The 13,476-nt window shown below is 42.6% G+C and overlaps 1 protein-coding gene across 2 annotated transcripts in view; it reads left to right on the plus strand.

The window, feature by feature from the left end:
- Positions 1-7,082: 7,082 nt before the first annotated feature.
- IGFBP7 (insulin-like growth factor binding protein 7) overlaps positions 7,083-13,476 on the plus strand; it is a 113,972-nt gene continuing 107,578 nt past the window's right edge. For both annotated transcript variants that reach the window (XM_006868041.1, XM_006868040.1), the window contains exon 1: positions 7,083-7,581. In XM_006868041.1, the coding sequence (XP_006868103.1) occupies positions 7,107-7,581 (475 nt within the window). In that variant the 5' untranslated portion in view covers positions 7,083-7,106. The remainder of the gene's footprint in view (positions 7,582-13,476) is intronic.

Below are 13,476 nucleotides of genomic sequence, written 5' to 3' on the forward strand. Positions count from 1 at the left end.
GTCACAATTGTAAAGGTAGAAGTTTTGTAATAAAAACAGGGGAGTGGTTAATCTTACAGTCCAGAAACAGAGGACCCTAGGACCATCAAGGGAAAAGAGTACAAGGTGAATGCAGAACCTTATCAAGAGAAACAATGACACCAGAGATGGAGGCAGAGATGGGGTCATGGAGGGGGGAGCAAGAGAGGGACTAAGAGCTATGGCTAGGAGGTAGACTTGCAGAATGTGCCCTTTGGAAGGGTAAATTATTATGTATGCCTGAATGGTTTTTGGTTTTGTTTTGTTTTTAAAGCTAAAGTGCATAGAGAGAAATACTGTTAACTGATGGTACATGGAGGGGATTATAATCATTGTAATGAAACAAGGTTTATGATTTGTTGAATGTAAAACTGATGATCTGCCCAGTAAACTTTCACTCAATTCTCAATAAAAACCTTAAAAAGAAAAAAAAGAACATTTCAAAATCTATCTTGAAGTACAATAGTGTCTGTGCTAGGATAATATCAGTATGACTACAAGGAAGACCAGTCACTGCCACTATTACTCAAATTTCCCACCAACCACTAAAGCCAATGATGATACACTGAAGCATTCAGTATGAAATTGATCAAACATGCAATCAAAATGAATTGGAATGGTGATTGGAAACAAAGAGGAAGGATCAATCGTTGGAAAATATGGCTTTGGTGATAGAAATGATGCTAGGGATTGCATGATAGAATTTTGCAAGACCAAAGACTTCTTCATTGCAAATACCTTTTTAAAACAACACATTGAACCTAGCCAGATGGAATACACAGAAATCAAATTGACTACAATTGTGGAAAGAGGTGGTGGAAAACCTACATCTCACCAGTCATAACTGGGCCAGCGCCAGGCTGTAGAACAGACCATCAATTGCTCATAGGCAAGTTCAGACTGAAGCTGAAGAAAATTAAAACAAGTCCGCAAGAGCCAAAATATGACCTTAAACATATCCCACCTGAATTTAGAGATCATCTGAAGAATAGATTTGATGAGTTAGACACTAATGACTGAAGACTAGAAGAGTTGTGGGATGACTTCAGTTTCAACATACAGGAAGAAAGCGAAAGGTCATTAGGAAGACAAGACAGAAGGAAAAGACCAAAATGGATGTCAGAAGAGGCTATGAAACTTGCTCTCCACCATAGAAATGCTAAAGCAAATGGAAGAAATGAGGTAAAACAGCTGAACAGAACATTTCAAAGGTCAGCTCAAGAAGACAACATCAAATACTATAATGAAATGTGTGAAGACCTGGAGTTAGAAAGCTGAAAGGGAAGAACATGCTCAGCATTTCTCAAGGTGAGGGAACTGAAGAAAAAATTCAAACCTCAAGTTGCAATATTGAAGGATTCTATAAAATATTGAATGATGAAGAAAGGTCAAAAAGAAGATAAATAAAAGCAAGGATCATTCCTATCCCATCTGTACACAGGGACAGGTAACTTAGACACTTGTGACTACCTAAAATGGGATGGGGTTGGGGTACAATAAAGGCACAAATTGACTGGCTTACACATCTTCAAGAGGGAGTTTAGTTACAGAGTGTGCAGGGGAAGGTAGAATTCCCACTGAATAGATGTTATAGTGACAAATTGTTTTTATCACAATTGTAAAGGTAGAAGTTTTGTAACAAAAAAGGGAGAGTAATTAATCTTACAATCTAGAAGCAGAGGACCCTAGGGGACCATCAAGGAAGAAGAGCATGAGTGGAATGTGGGACCCTATCCAGCGAAGCAGCGACATTGAAGATGGAGGCAGAGATGATGACATGGAGATATAGAGCAGCTGAGGACTCTCGACTCGTGGAAAGAGAAAGGCTGTGTGCTGGCAGCCAGGAGGCAGATTTGCAAAATGTGTGCTTTCGTTGTTTATATTATTATATATTCCTGAGTGTTTGGGGAAACAAACAAACAACAACAACAACAAAAAAAAACAGAGATAATAGAAGCAAATACTATTGAATGATAATGCAGGGAGGGCATTGTAATCATTGCAATGAAATGAAATACAATAGGGTGAGTATAAAACTGATGTTCTCCCATGTAAACTATCACACAAGTCACAATAAAAACTTTAAAAAGAGAAAGAAAAGGAAAAAAAAAAAAAAAAGAAGAAGAAGATGATGATGAAAGGAATACAAATCCCTGTACCAAAAAGAAATGGTCGATATTCAACCATTTCAAGGAGTAGCATATAACCATGACCAACATCATTAAGGCATTGACAAAAAAACAACATTCTAGGAATTGATTGAATGCTAATAGAAATCTTTCAAAAAATTAATGCACACTCAAGACGCACATTCATCTATACCAAAAAATTTGGAAGACAGTTGCTTGGCCAACTGTTTAGAAGAGATCAATTTTGTGCCCATTCCAAAGAGAGGTGACCCAACAGAATGTGGAAATCATTAGACAATATCATTAATAACACATGCAGTAAAATTTTGCTAAAGGTAATTAAAATACGACTGCAACAGTACATTGACAGAGAACTGCCATACATTCTAGCTGAATTCAGATGAGGAAATGGGACATTATTGCTGATGTCAGATGGATCTTGGCTTTAAGCAGAGAATACCAGAAAGGTGTTTACCTGTGCTCTATTGACTATGCAAAGGCTCTTGGTTGTGTGGATCATGACAAGCTATGGACAACATTGTGAAGAATAAGTACTCTGGAACACTTAATTGTGCTCATGAGGAACGTGTACATAGACCAAGAGGAGTTGTTTGAATAGAACAAAGTAACAATGAATGTTTAAAATAAGGAAAGGTGTGCGCCAGAGTTGTATGCTTTCACCATACTTATTCAATCTGGTAGCGTAGTGGTTACGAATCAGGCTGTGAACCTTAAGGTCAGCAGTTCGAAACTACCAGCCGCTCCGCGAGAGAAAGATGAAGCTTTCTACTCCCGTAAGGATATATACCCTCGGAAACCCTGTACAGGGTCGCTATGGGTCGGAACCAACTCAACAGCACTTAACAACAACAACAACATTCAATCTATATGCTGAGCAAATAATCAGAGAACCTGGGTTATATGAAGAAAAACGTGCCATCAGGGTTAGAGGAAGACTCATTAACAACCTTCAATATGCAACCTTGCTTGCTGAAAACTTGAAATACTGATGAAGATCAAAGATCACAACCTTCCATATGTGTTGCAACTCAATGTATAAGAAAACAAAAATTTTCACCACTGGACCAATAAACAACATCCATATAAATGGAGAAAAGATTGAAGTTGTCAAAGACTTCATTTTGTTTAGATCCACAATCAACACTCATGGAATGAGCAGTCAAGAAATCAAACGACATATTGCATTAGGCAAATCTGCTGCACAAGACCTTTTAAAGTGTTGAGAAGCAAAGATGAGGTGCACCTGACGGAAGCCAAGGTATTTTCAGTAACCTCATATGCATGTGAAAGTTGTTGCTGTTGTTATTAGGTGCTGTCTAGTCTGTACCAACACATAGAGACCTTAAGCACAACAGAACAAAACACTTTCTAGTCATGGGCCAACCTCACAATTATTACTAAGCTTGAGCCCATTGTTGCTGCCATGTGCCAATCCAACTCATTGGGGGACTTACTCTTTTTTGCTGTCCCTCCACTTTATCAAGCATGATGTCCTTCTCCAGAGACTGGCCCCTCCTGATAATATGTCCAAAATATGAATGATGAAGTAAAAGCTGGACAATGAATAACCAATACCATAGAAGAATTGATGCATTTGAGTTACAGTGTTAAAGAAGAATATTAAATAAATAAATCTGGTGTTGGAATAAGGACAGACAGAATACTACTTAGAAGCCAGGATGGCCACATTTTGTCTCTCATACTTAGAACATATTATCAGTAGGGATGAGTCCCTTGAGAAGGACATGATGCTTGGATTGTCAGCAAAAACCAGAAGACCTCCAACTAGATGGATTGGCACAGTGACAGCTGCAAAGGGCTGAAACAGCAACAATTATGAGATGGCGCCAGATCAGACAGTGTTTCGTTCTGTTGTTCATAAGACTGACATGCATCGGTACTGACTCAATGGCACCTAACGGCAAGACCAAGGGCTTCTTCTGGCTTAGGCAGCCCATCCTTTAGGGATCTGGCTGGATCCACTGTTCTAATGCTGTCTTCCTTTCCTGCTCCCTTCCCATTCTCCCCTCCATGTACCCTAACATTGCCTGTCAAGTAAACTACTTGCCCTGGAATACTGTCTCAGGGTCTGCTTCTGGGGAAACCAAAACTATGACAAGTTGTTGTTGTTGTTATGTGCCGTGGAGTTGGTTCCGACTCATAGCGACCCTGTACAGGATTCCCGAGGCTGTAAACCTTTATGGGAGCAGAAAGCCTCATCTTTCTCCCATGGAACAGCTGGTAGTTTTGAACTGCTGACCCTGAAGTTAGCAGCCCGATTCATAACCACTACGCTATGGTAGTGAAAATAATTTAGTGTGTCTTTATCTTAATTATCTAGTGCTGCTGTAACAGAAATACTATATGGATGACTTTAACAAGCGGAAATTTATTCTTTGACAGTTTGGTAGGTTAGAAGACTGGATTCAGGGCTCCGGCTCTAGGAAAAGGTCCTTTTCTCCTTTCAGCATCTGTAGACCCAGCATTGCTTGAAGATCACCATGGGTCTTGGCATCAGTGTTCCCTGGGTCTAGATGGTCCTCAGCACAGTTACCCTGGGTCCAAAGGATGTGGTCCACTCCCAGCTTTTCTTTCTTAGTAGTCAGCTCAGCTCCCTTGTCTCTGCTTACTTCTCTCCTTTTATCTTTTTTCCAATAAAAGATGTGACTAAACAAAGGGTGAGACTTGAGTAAGGGTGGAACAAGAATCTCCCCCTCTTATAATGCTGTGACTCAAGATACAGCCCACCCTAATCCTGCCTCATCAACATACAAAAGTTGGGATTTATAAAACATTAACAAATGGATGATAACTACATCAGATCACAAAATGGAGGGCAATCACATAATACTGGAAATCATAGCTTAGCCAAGTTGACATGTATTTTGAGGGGAGATGATTAAATCCAGAGTCCTAGTATGGCGCTGCAGGGTAATGTGCTGAACTGCAAGGTAAGTTTGAACTGCAAGGTTGGCAGTTCCAACCCACCAGCCACTCCTCAGAAAGCCTATATGAGGTTAGAACTGACTCGAAGGCACCTAACAACAACATAATTAAATCCATGACAGCCCTGACCAGTAAATTCATAAAATTCAAATTGAATACAATAGAAAATAACAGATTATATTATCTGTTTTGTTTTGGGGGGTTTTTTTGTTTTGTGTTTTTTTTTTTTTTTTTTTGTAATCTAGGAGTGTGTACTGGGTCATGAACAATGTATTTCTTACTGTGAAATAAATGCAAAAATGTTTAGGAAAACTCTGCCTTAATATGAAGACTCATGTCAACATATAACCTTTGAAAAAAGTGTCATTCTTCTTAAATATGCTAGGAAGTGACCAAAATGCAATGTCAGATTTCCTGGATAGGGGGACTTTGAAGTTGCCAACTTTTGGAAAAAGAGTCTTTGAAGTTCAATTTTCAGACCATTTTATAAAAACATCTGAGAAATTGTGACTCATTTATATAAAAAAAAAAAAAAACTTCACAGGATTCGTGGTTGCCAGAGGTTTATGGAGTGAGGGGGGATGAATGGGTAGAAAATAGAACATTTTAAGAACCGTGAAACATTCTGAATGTAATGCTGGATATGCGACATTGTGTATTTCAAAACTCAAAGAACGGACAACACTGTGAACACAGTAAACTATGAACTGGATTCAACAGTCTATCACTATTTGCTTCTCCAGTTGTAATCAATGAAGCACATTAACGCAGCTCCCAGACCATCTGACTACTACAGGATCTAGAGAACAGAGTAGAACCGCCCCCATGGAATTTCCAATGCTGTAAATGTTTACAGAGGCCGATTCTCTATTGACCAAATAATTCTTTAACCACTGCAACATGAGGGCTACTAACAATACAGCATATTAGTTAATAGAAACTGTGTGCAAAAGGGAGGGGGCGTGTATCTGAAGACTGTGTTTTCTGCACAATTTTTTCGTAATCCTAAAACTGTTCCAAAAGTCAAATCAAGAAAGAAAAACTTCACAGGAATACTAGTGGAAATGTCCCGCTGTGGCGCTGTGTGTTACTGCACTGGAATGTAAAGTCGGTTTGAGCTGAAAGATTGGCGGTTCAAGCTCACCAGCCGCTCCTTGGAAACCCTACACAGGATCGCTGTGGGTCGAAACCGACTCGAATGCACTTAACAACAACAACAGCTGTCTCAGGGACGCCTCCATTGAGGAGCGGGCCTGTTTTCTACCCACGGTTATACTTCTGTTGTGAGAAGTTTGATGACTGTTCAACATAACTTAGTGTGCCTCAGCTCTCACATGGAATACAGCACTCACACTTAACACTAGCGTGAGAAATAAGCTCGTGTTTTTGTTTATTAACACCACGGGGGAGGGCGGCAGTCATGAGATTCTAAAAAGAGGAGTGGCTGGCAACGATGTGGCCTTGTAGTCTGGCACCCAAGACCACATCAGGCCTGTGACCAACCGGCAATACAAAATCCATAAATCCTAAGAAGTTTCCCAAACCACAAAATAATCCAGTACTCAGTTTTGCCAGGCCCATGGGGAATTTAACACTGGATCATCTCAAAGGCGTTGTTGTTGTTAAGAAGTATGGCTAAACTAGGTAAGGGCGCCGCTCTCACTGCGGAAGCGGCCCTCCTGGGCAGGGAGCTGAACAGGACCCCGCGGGGTGCGATCTGTCCAGACCATTGAAGTACAGCTGGCCTGAGAGGGAGCGCCCCTCCGCCCGCGCCAAGGTCCCAAGCACTCGCTAGGTCTGCCGCTCCCAAGCTGGCTCAGGCCCAGCCACCCCAGGAGGGGCGGCCCGGCAGGCGGGCGGGCGGGGCGGCTGGGTCACACCGCCCCGGGGTGTGGTTCCCGCGGCCCGGCCGGGCGGGGCGGCGAGTTTAAAGTGCTGGCCGGCCGGCCCCGGCTCAGTGGAGCTCCCGCCGCCGTCACTGCCCCCCGCACCATGGAGCGAGCGCCGCTGCACGCCCTGCTCCTCGGCTCCGCCGGGCTGCTGCTCCTACTCCTGCCCCTCTCCTCTTCCTCCTCTTCAGACGCCTGCGGCCCTTGCAAGCCGGCCGCCTGCCCGCCCCTGCCCCCGCGGGGCTGCCCTTTGGGCGAGACCCGGGATGCGTGCGGCTGCTGCCCGGTGTGCGCCCGAGGTGAGGGCGAGCCGTGCGGGGGTGGCGGCGCCGGCAGGGGGCACTGCGCGCCGGGCATGGAGTGCGTGAAGAGCCGCAAGAGGCGGAAGGGTAAAGCCGGGGCAGCAGCTGGCGGCCCCGGGCTGAGCGGCGTGTGCGTGTGCAAGAGTCGCTACCCCGTGTGCGGCAGCGATGGCACCACATACCCCAGCGGGTGCCAGCTGCGCGCCGCCAGCCTGAGGGCCGAGAGCCGCGGGGAGAAGGCCATCACCCAGGTCAGCAAGGGCACCTGCGAGCAAGGTGGGCACGAGCGAATTCCTCGCCTACGCTCCCCGTTAGACCCGCGCGGGCAGGAGAGCCGGGCGCCCCCTGGTGGTTCAGACCGGGTAGGGCGTCCGCCGCTGGCGCGCCCCGCACTGGTACCAGAAGATTCCTCTCCCAGGATGCCAGAGAAGATGGGAGGGGAGCCCTTGGCAACTGCGGGGATGCCTAGAGGAATGACGAAAGCTTTCCTTAGCTTTTTTGGAAGTTTTATATTGAGATTTCCATTCTTGGGCCAAGAAAGTGAGAACTCACAGAGCAGGGTATATATAGAGAAAAGATTTTCCCATACCTCAGACTACCCGGTCCCCAAAAGTAACTGAGCTCATGCTAAAAGCTGGGAAATCCATTCGTAAGAACTGCCTCTACTCTTTTGGGGATTCAGAGATGTCATTTTCTTGTCATTCTTTCTTAGACTTGTATCTAGAAGTGAAATCAAGAGGTGGGGGAAGAGAAAAGAAGTGTGAAATACCGACTGAGTACTTAGAAAAAGTTGTTAGTCGCATTTAATTGGCTTGATTGTAAGAATTTTTAAAAATAGGATTTCACAGTATTAAGGAAAATAATTCACTTTCTGGAAGAAACATTCTCAGAGTGATCTATTTGTGGGCAAAAATAAAACACAAACCCTTTAAAGGGTGTCTTGATGATTCTGGAAACTCAATGGTCATTTCGTTTTTCTTTTCTGTTTATGGTGTGTGTGTGTGGTTTGTCCCCACGATGCAGTGTTCCACAGGAATGCTTTTGGGATTATATTTGATAGTTTACTTTATTCCAAACAAGTCCAAGCTTGCCGTAAGTGAAATAGGAACATTAAGTCTGGACTTGCAAAAAATAAGAACAGACATTATAACTCTAATGCCTGAAATAATATTTTCCATAGGCAGTGGTTCCAAAGGAAAGTTCAAAATTCAACCTGGCAGCACCTCTCTTGGCCCCAGCCATTGTAGAAAAGACGGGAAGGCAGCTCTCTATAGAGATTTCAGAAGCTGTGATTCTTTAACTAACACAGCTCAGACTTTTCTTCAAACCTTCCAAATAATAATTCCTTCTCTAGAGTTTTTATCCCCATAAGTCCCAGGGAGATAAGTTGTATATCACTAATTTCAGAGTTCAATACTGAACACCGAAATTCATAACTCACTGTAAAATAGTCCCATTATCATCACCTTAAATTTAGAAAATCACACCCAAATAATCCACCTAGTTTTCTAACAGTCATTTGTCCCTTTGGATCCAATTATCAACCATGCCATAAAAAGAGAATTATGCATAGTTTAAGAATTCTATTTGAAATGTTGAGATTTTTTCTTATAAACTTTCCAAGGGGAATTTTTCTCCAGAATCTTTGAAAATCACAGTACTTGACTTATCAGATCAGAGGTTAAATTGTTGATTATTCCATGTGTTGTGGTTAGTTTTTATTGTGTAACCAATTTTACCTTCTTTTATTTTCTGCTGCTTTCACTGTAAATACACAATATGGTTATAAAATAGTGAGACTAGAGGCATATAGAACCAGTCTCCTTAACTTGTTCCGTGCATACTCAACTTGTCCAGACTGCAAACCCCTTGAGAGTACAGATCTGGTTTGTCTTTATGTTTTGAAAAATCCTAGGAAAAAACAATATCCAAAACTGGAAATCTTGACATAAACTAGCTTTTTCATCCCAACCTAAATTTAGAGATATGGGATCTAGTGTCTGAGAGCATTTATTCTAAGTCCATTCCGTAGAGAACAGGAAAGAATGGAAAATCTACTAGAGTACTTTTCCACTGCAGAGACACTTGAGGTGAAAACCAGGTCTTCTAACATATTTCTCCTGACTCCTGGATGTGTTTTGACAATTATAGAGCAAACTGTACAGGTACCATTTACTCCTGTGCCATTTAAATCTGAGACTCTGCAAAGAATAGAAAGTTCATTTTCTAGGATCCTTCAGTCATTTCTATGTCTTCAGTTTCTGCTTCAAGTAATGAGATGAAGGGCACTCGGCCACAGTGGTGTGGTTCAATCAGTGTTCTGCTGGTCCCATGTAACATACATTTATTGAGATGTAATGTGTTTCAGCACTGTGTTTGGTGCTAGATATTCAGGGAGAACATAATAGATCTAGTCTTGCTGATTAAATAGTACAAACTTACCACCAGAGACACTGGAGAAACTCCTAATCATCCCCTCCTATTCTGAGCTCACACTCGCCTGTCTTCTAGGGAGAGAGCTTGTTATACTTATTTTCTGTTCCTCTGTGATAGGAGACCAGAAAATATGTCATATAGGTAATAAGCTAATCATCTCAAATCTTAGAACTGGCAATACAAAGTTAGTGCCAATGAGGTCCCTGAAGTCATGGGGAACCAGAAGGGGGGATTTGGCAATTCAGGTTAGTAAAAAGAAGTAAGCATAGAGAAGGGGAGATATATACTAAAATTTCACAGTTGGAAGAAAGCATGGTGCTCCTTTACTCCAATTCTTGGTTACATCTTTCTTTCTTATGTTTCTTTACATCTGCGCTCTTTGACCGTCCCGTTTCAGCTATTTGGTCCTTTTGAAAACCATCCCCTCTTCTCCCTCAGGATTACTAATACTCAGAGAATCAGAATCTCATTCTTTAAGAATCTCATTTCTCAGTATCTTGAAGACTAAGTCCAAACTACGTAGCAGTGCATGCAAGACACTTTACAATATGTTGTTACTAGCTGCCATTCAGTCAGCCCCGAACTCATGATGACCCCATGCACAATGTTACGATTTGCTGCCCAGTACTGCACCATCCCTGTGATCCATTGTGGATTGGACCAGTGTGATCCGTAGACTTTTCATTGGCTGATTTTCACAAGTCGATTGCCAGACCTCTCTTCGTAGTCTATCTTTGTCTGAAAACTCCACTGAAACCTGTTCAGCATCATAGCAACACACAAGCTTCCACTGACAAATAGGTGGTAGGTGCACTGGATGGGCAGCAAACACAGGTCTCCTACCTGAAACCCACCTGAGACCTCATAATATAATGCCTTTTAATAGTTTGGCCTTGTCTCTAACCCCCTCCCTAGACCTTATGTTCCCATCAGAATAACTTCTTGTCATTCACATTTCAGCATCCCATATTTCTTCATGCCTCTATGCCTTTGTGCATGCTTTCCTTCTGCCAGGAATGCCTCCTACCTTCCCACCCACACACACATACCACCCTCACTTATCTGCCCACCCTTTGAACTCCTACGTAGCCTTCAACAGTCAGTCCATGTCACTTTCTCCGTGAAGTTCCCTGACTTCCTACTGCTAAGATAGCCTTCATTTTCCTGAGGCTTTTTCTAGAGGGTTCCTGGGTGGCACAAACAGTTGATACTTGACTATTAACCTGGAGGTTGGAGGTTTGAAGTCACCCAGTGGCACCGTGAAAGAAAGGCTTGGTAATCTACTTCCATAAAGATTACAACCAAGAAAGGCCTTCTGGGGCAGCTTGGCTCTGTGACCACGAGGTGCTCTGAGTCATAAGCAACTCTACCACATGCGTTTGGTGTTTGGTTTTTATATACTTCAAGCCATTGTTTTCACAAACATTTATGGCACATGTAGTGCATGTATGTATATAAGAGGCAGTCGTGATGTGGTGCTGTAGGATAATCACTAGACTGCTAACTGCAAGGTCAGTAGTTCAAACCCACCAGCCACTCCTTGGAAACCTATACAGTGTTGTTATGAGTCAGAAGTAACTCAATGACACTTAACTACAACTACTACTATAGCAACTATCAACACTCGCGAAGCAGCAGTCAAGACATCAGACGACATATTGCATTGGGTAAATCTGCTGCACAGGAACTTTTTAAAATATTGAAGAGCAGAGATGTCAGCTTGAGGACTAAGGTGCGCCTAACCCAGGCCATGGTGTTTTCAATAGCCTCATATGGATGCGAAAGCTGGACAGTGAATAAGAAAGATCGTAGAAGAATTGATGCCTTTGAGTTGTGGTGTTGGAGGAGAATACTGAAAGTGCCATGGACTGCCAAAAGAACCAATAGATCTGTTTTGGAAGAAGTACAGCCAGAGTGCTCCTTGGAGGCCAGGATGGCTAAGCTTCGTCTCTCATACTTTGGACATATTGTCCGGAGGAAACAGTCGCTGGAGAAGGATGTCATGCTGGGTAAGGTGGAGGGTCAGAGAAAAAGAGGAAGACCCCTAACGAGATGGATTGGCCAGGTGGCATCATTGATGGACTCAAGTGTGGCAGCGGTAGTGAGGTTGGCCCAGGATCGAACATTGTTTCGTTCTGCTGTGCATGGGGTCGCTATGAGTCGGTTCCGACTCGATGGCACCTGACAACAACAACAACTACTATAGCAGAGTAGTTAAGATGACGGGCTCCAGAACCAGACTCCCTGTGTGTGAATCTCAGCTCTACCACTTACTAGCGGTAACCTTAAGCAAGTTACTTGACCTCTCTGTGCCTCGGTTTCCTGATCTGTAAAATGGGAATTATAGTCATACCTATCTTGTAGGGTTTTTCTGAATATTAAATGTAAAAATTAACCATAGAAAGCATCCTATGAATATTAATTGGTGTCATTGTCATTATCAAACTTGAAAGTAAGCTTCATGAGGGAAGGGAATTTTACCCTCTGATGTATCCCCAAGGATTTTCAATGGCTGACTTTTCAGCAGTCATTTGCCAGGCCTTTCTTCCAAGGCACTCTGGGTGGATTCAAACCTCCCGCTTTCAGTTAGAAACCAAGTACATTAACCATTTGCACCATCCAGGGACTCCAGTTTCAGGGTTGTTGTTGTAGTTGTTAAGTGTTGTTGAGTTACTTCCAACCCATAGCAACCCTATATAGGGTTTCCAAGGAGTAGCTGGTGAGCTTGAACAGCTGACGTTGTGGTTCAAACTGTCTTTGAATTCCAGGGCATTAACCCACAGTACCACACCAGGACTCCATAAGACAAACAAGGCCTCTTCCTTAATGTAAGCTTTAGACAAAAATAAGACACTATTTTCATATCATAGTTAATACTATGAAGAATTTAAATCAGGAAAATAAAGACTAGTACGTAAGGATGGATGAGCAGTACTAAGTGGGGTGGACAGAACCATGCGGAAAACCCATGTGAAAGTTCCTGGAATATCTGTCTTCTCTATTAGACTGTAAGCATCTTAGAAGACAGGCTCCATTTTTATGAGGCTTTATAAACATAGTGCATGAGACCCACATCTCACATAATATACAAAAACAAACTTAATGTGGATTAAAGCCCTCAATGTAAAACCTAGAACTATGAAGATTATCAATCAATAAATAGGGCCAAACTTGGGGTTTGTGATACATGGCATTAATAGGGAGAGTGACTGACAATAACTAGTTGAACCTTTTATAGATATTTGTTGAGTACACAAGGGCTTCTCCTAAGAAATTGCCTTCCCCTTTGGAAATGCAGGCAATGGACTCTTCTGCCTGTCTCCTCTCTTTTTCTTCTTGTGCATTCTGCTTTCTTGAAACCTCAGCCATAGTGTATTTCTAGCAGTGACCCATCTACCCCTCATTGGCTATTCTGAATGCTGACACTGGATGGTCACTCTTCTCTTCAAACCCCACCATCTCCACTTCCCCTTATTGGTTAGAAGTAGGTCAAGGACAATAGAAACTACTTTATAAATGAAAAAAGCTTCAGTAAGAATTTTAGTTTTTAGAAACTCAATTTAATTGATGCATTTAAAATCTTTTCTTTGAGAAGCTCATTCTTGGCTCCTTTTTATGTCATTAACATATTTTTTGGATGCCTATATTATTGAGTTATAAGGAGCTCTGGTAGCGTAGTGGTTACGAATCGGGCTGCAAACCTTAAGGTCAGCGGTTCGAAACTACCAGCCGCTC

The sequence above is a fragment of the Chrysochloris asiatica genome, unplaced genomic scaffold (assembly GCF_000296735.1).
Source record: "Chrysochloris asiatica unplaced genomic scaffold, ChrAsi1.0 scaffold00115, whole genome shotgun sequence".
Classification (NCBI taxonomy): Eukaryota; Metazoa; Chordata; class Mammalia; order Afrosoricida; family Chrysochloridae; genus Chrysochloris; species Chrysochloris asiatica.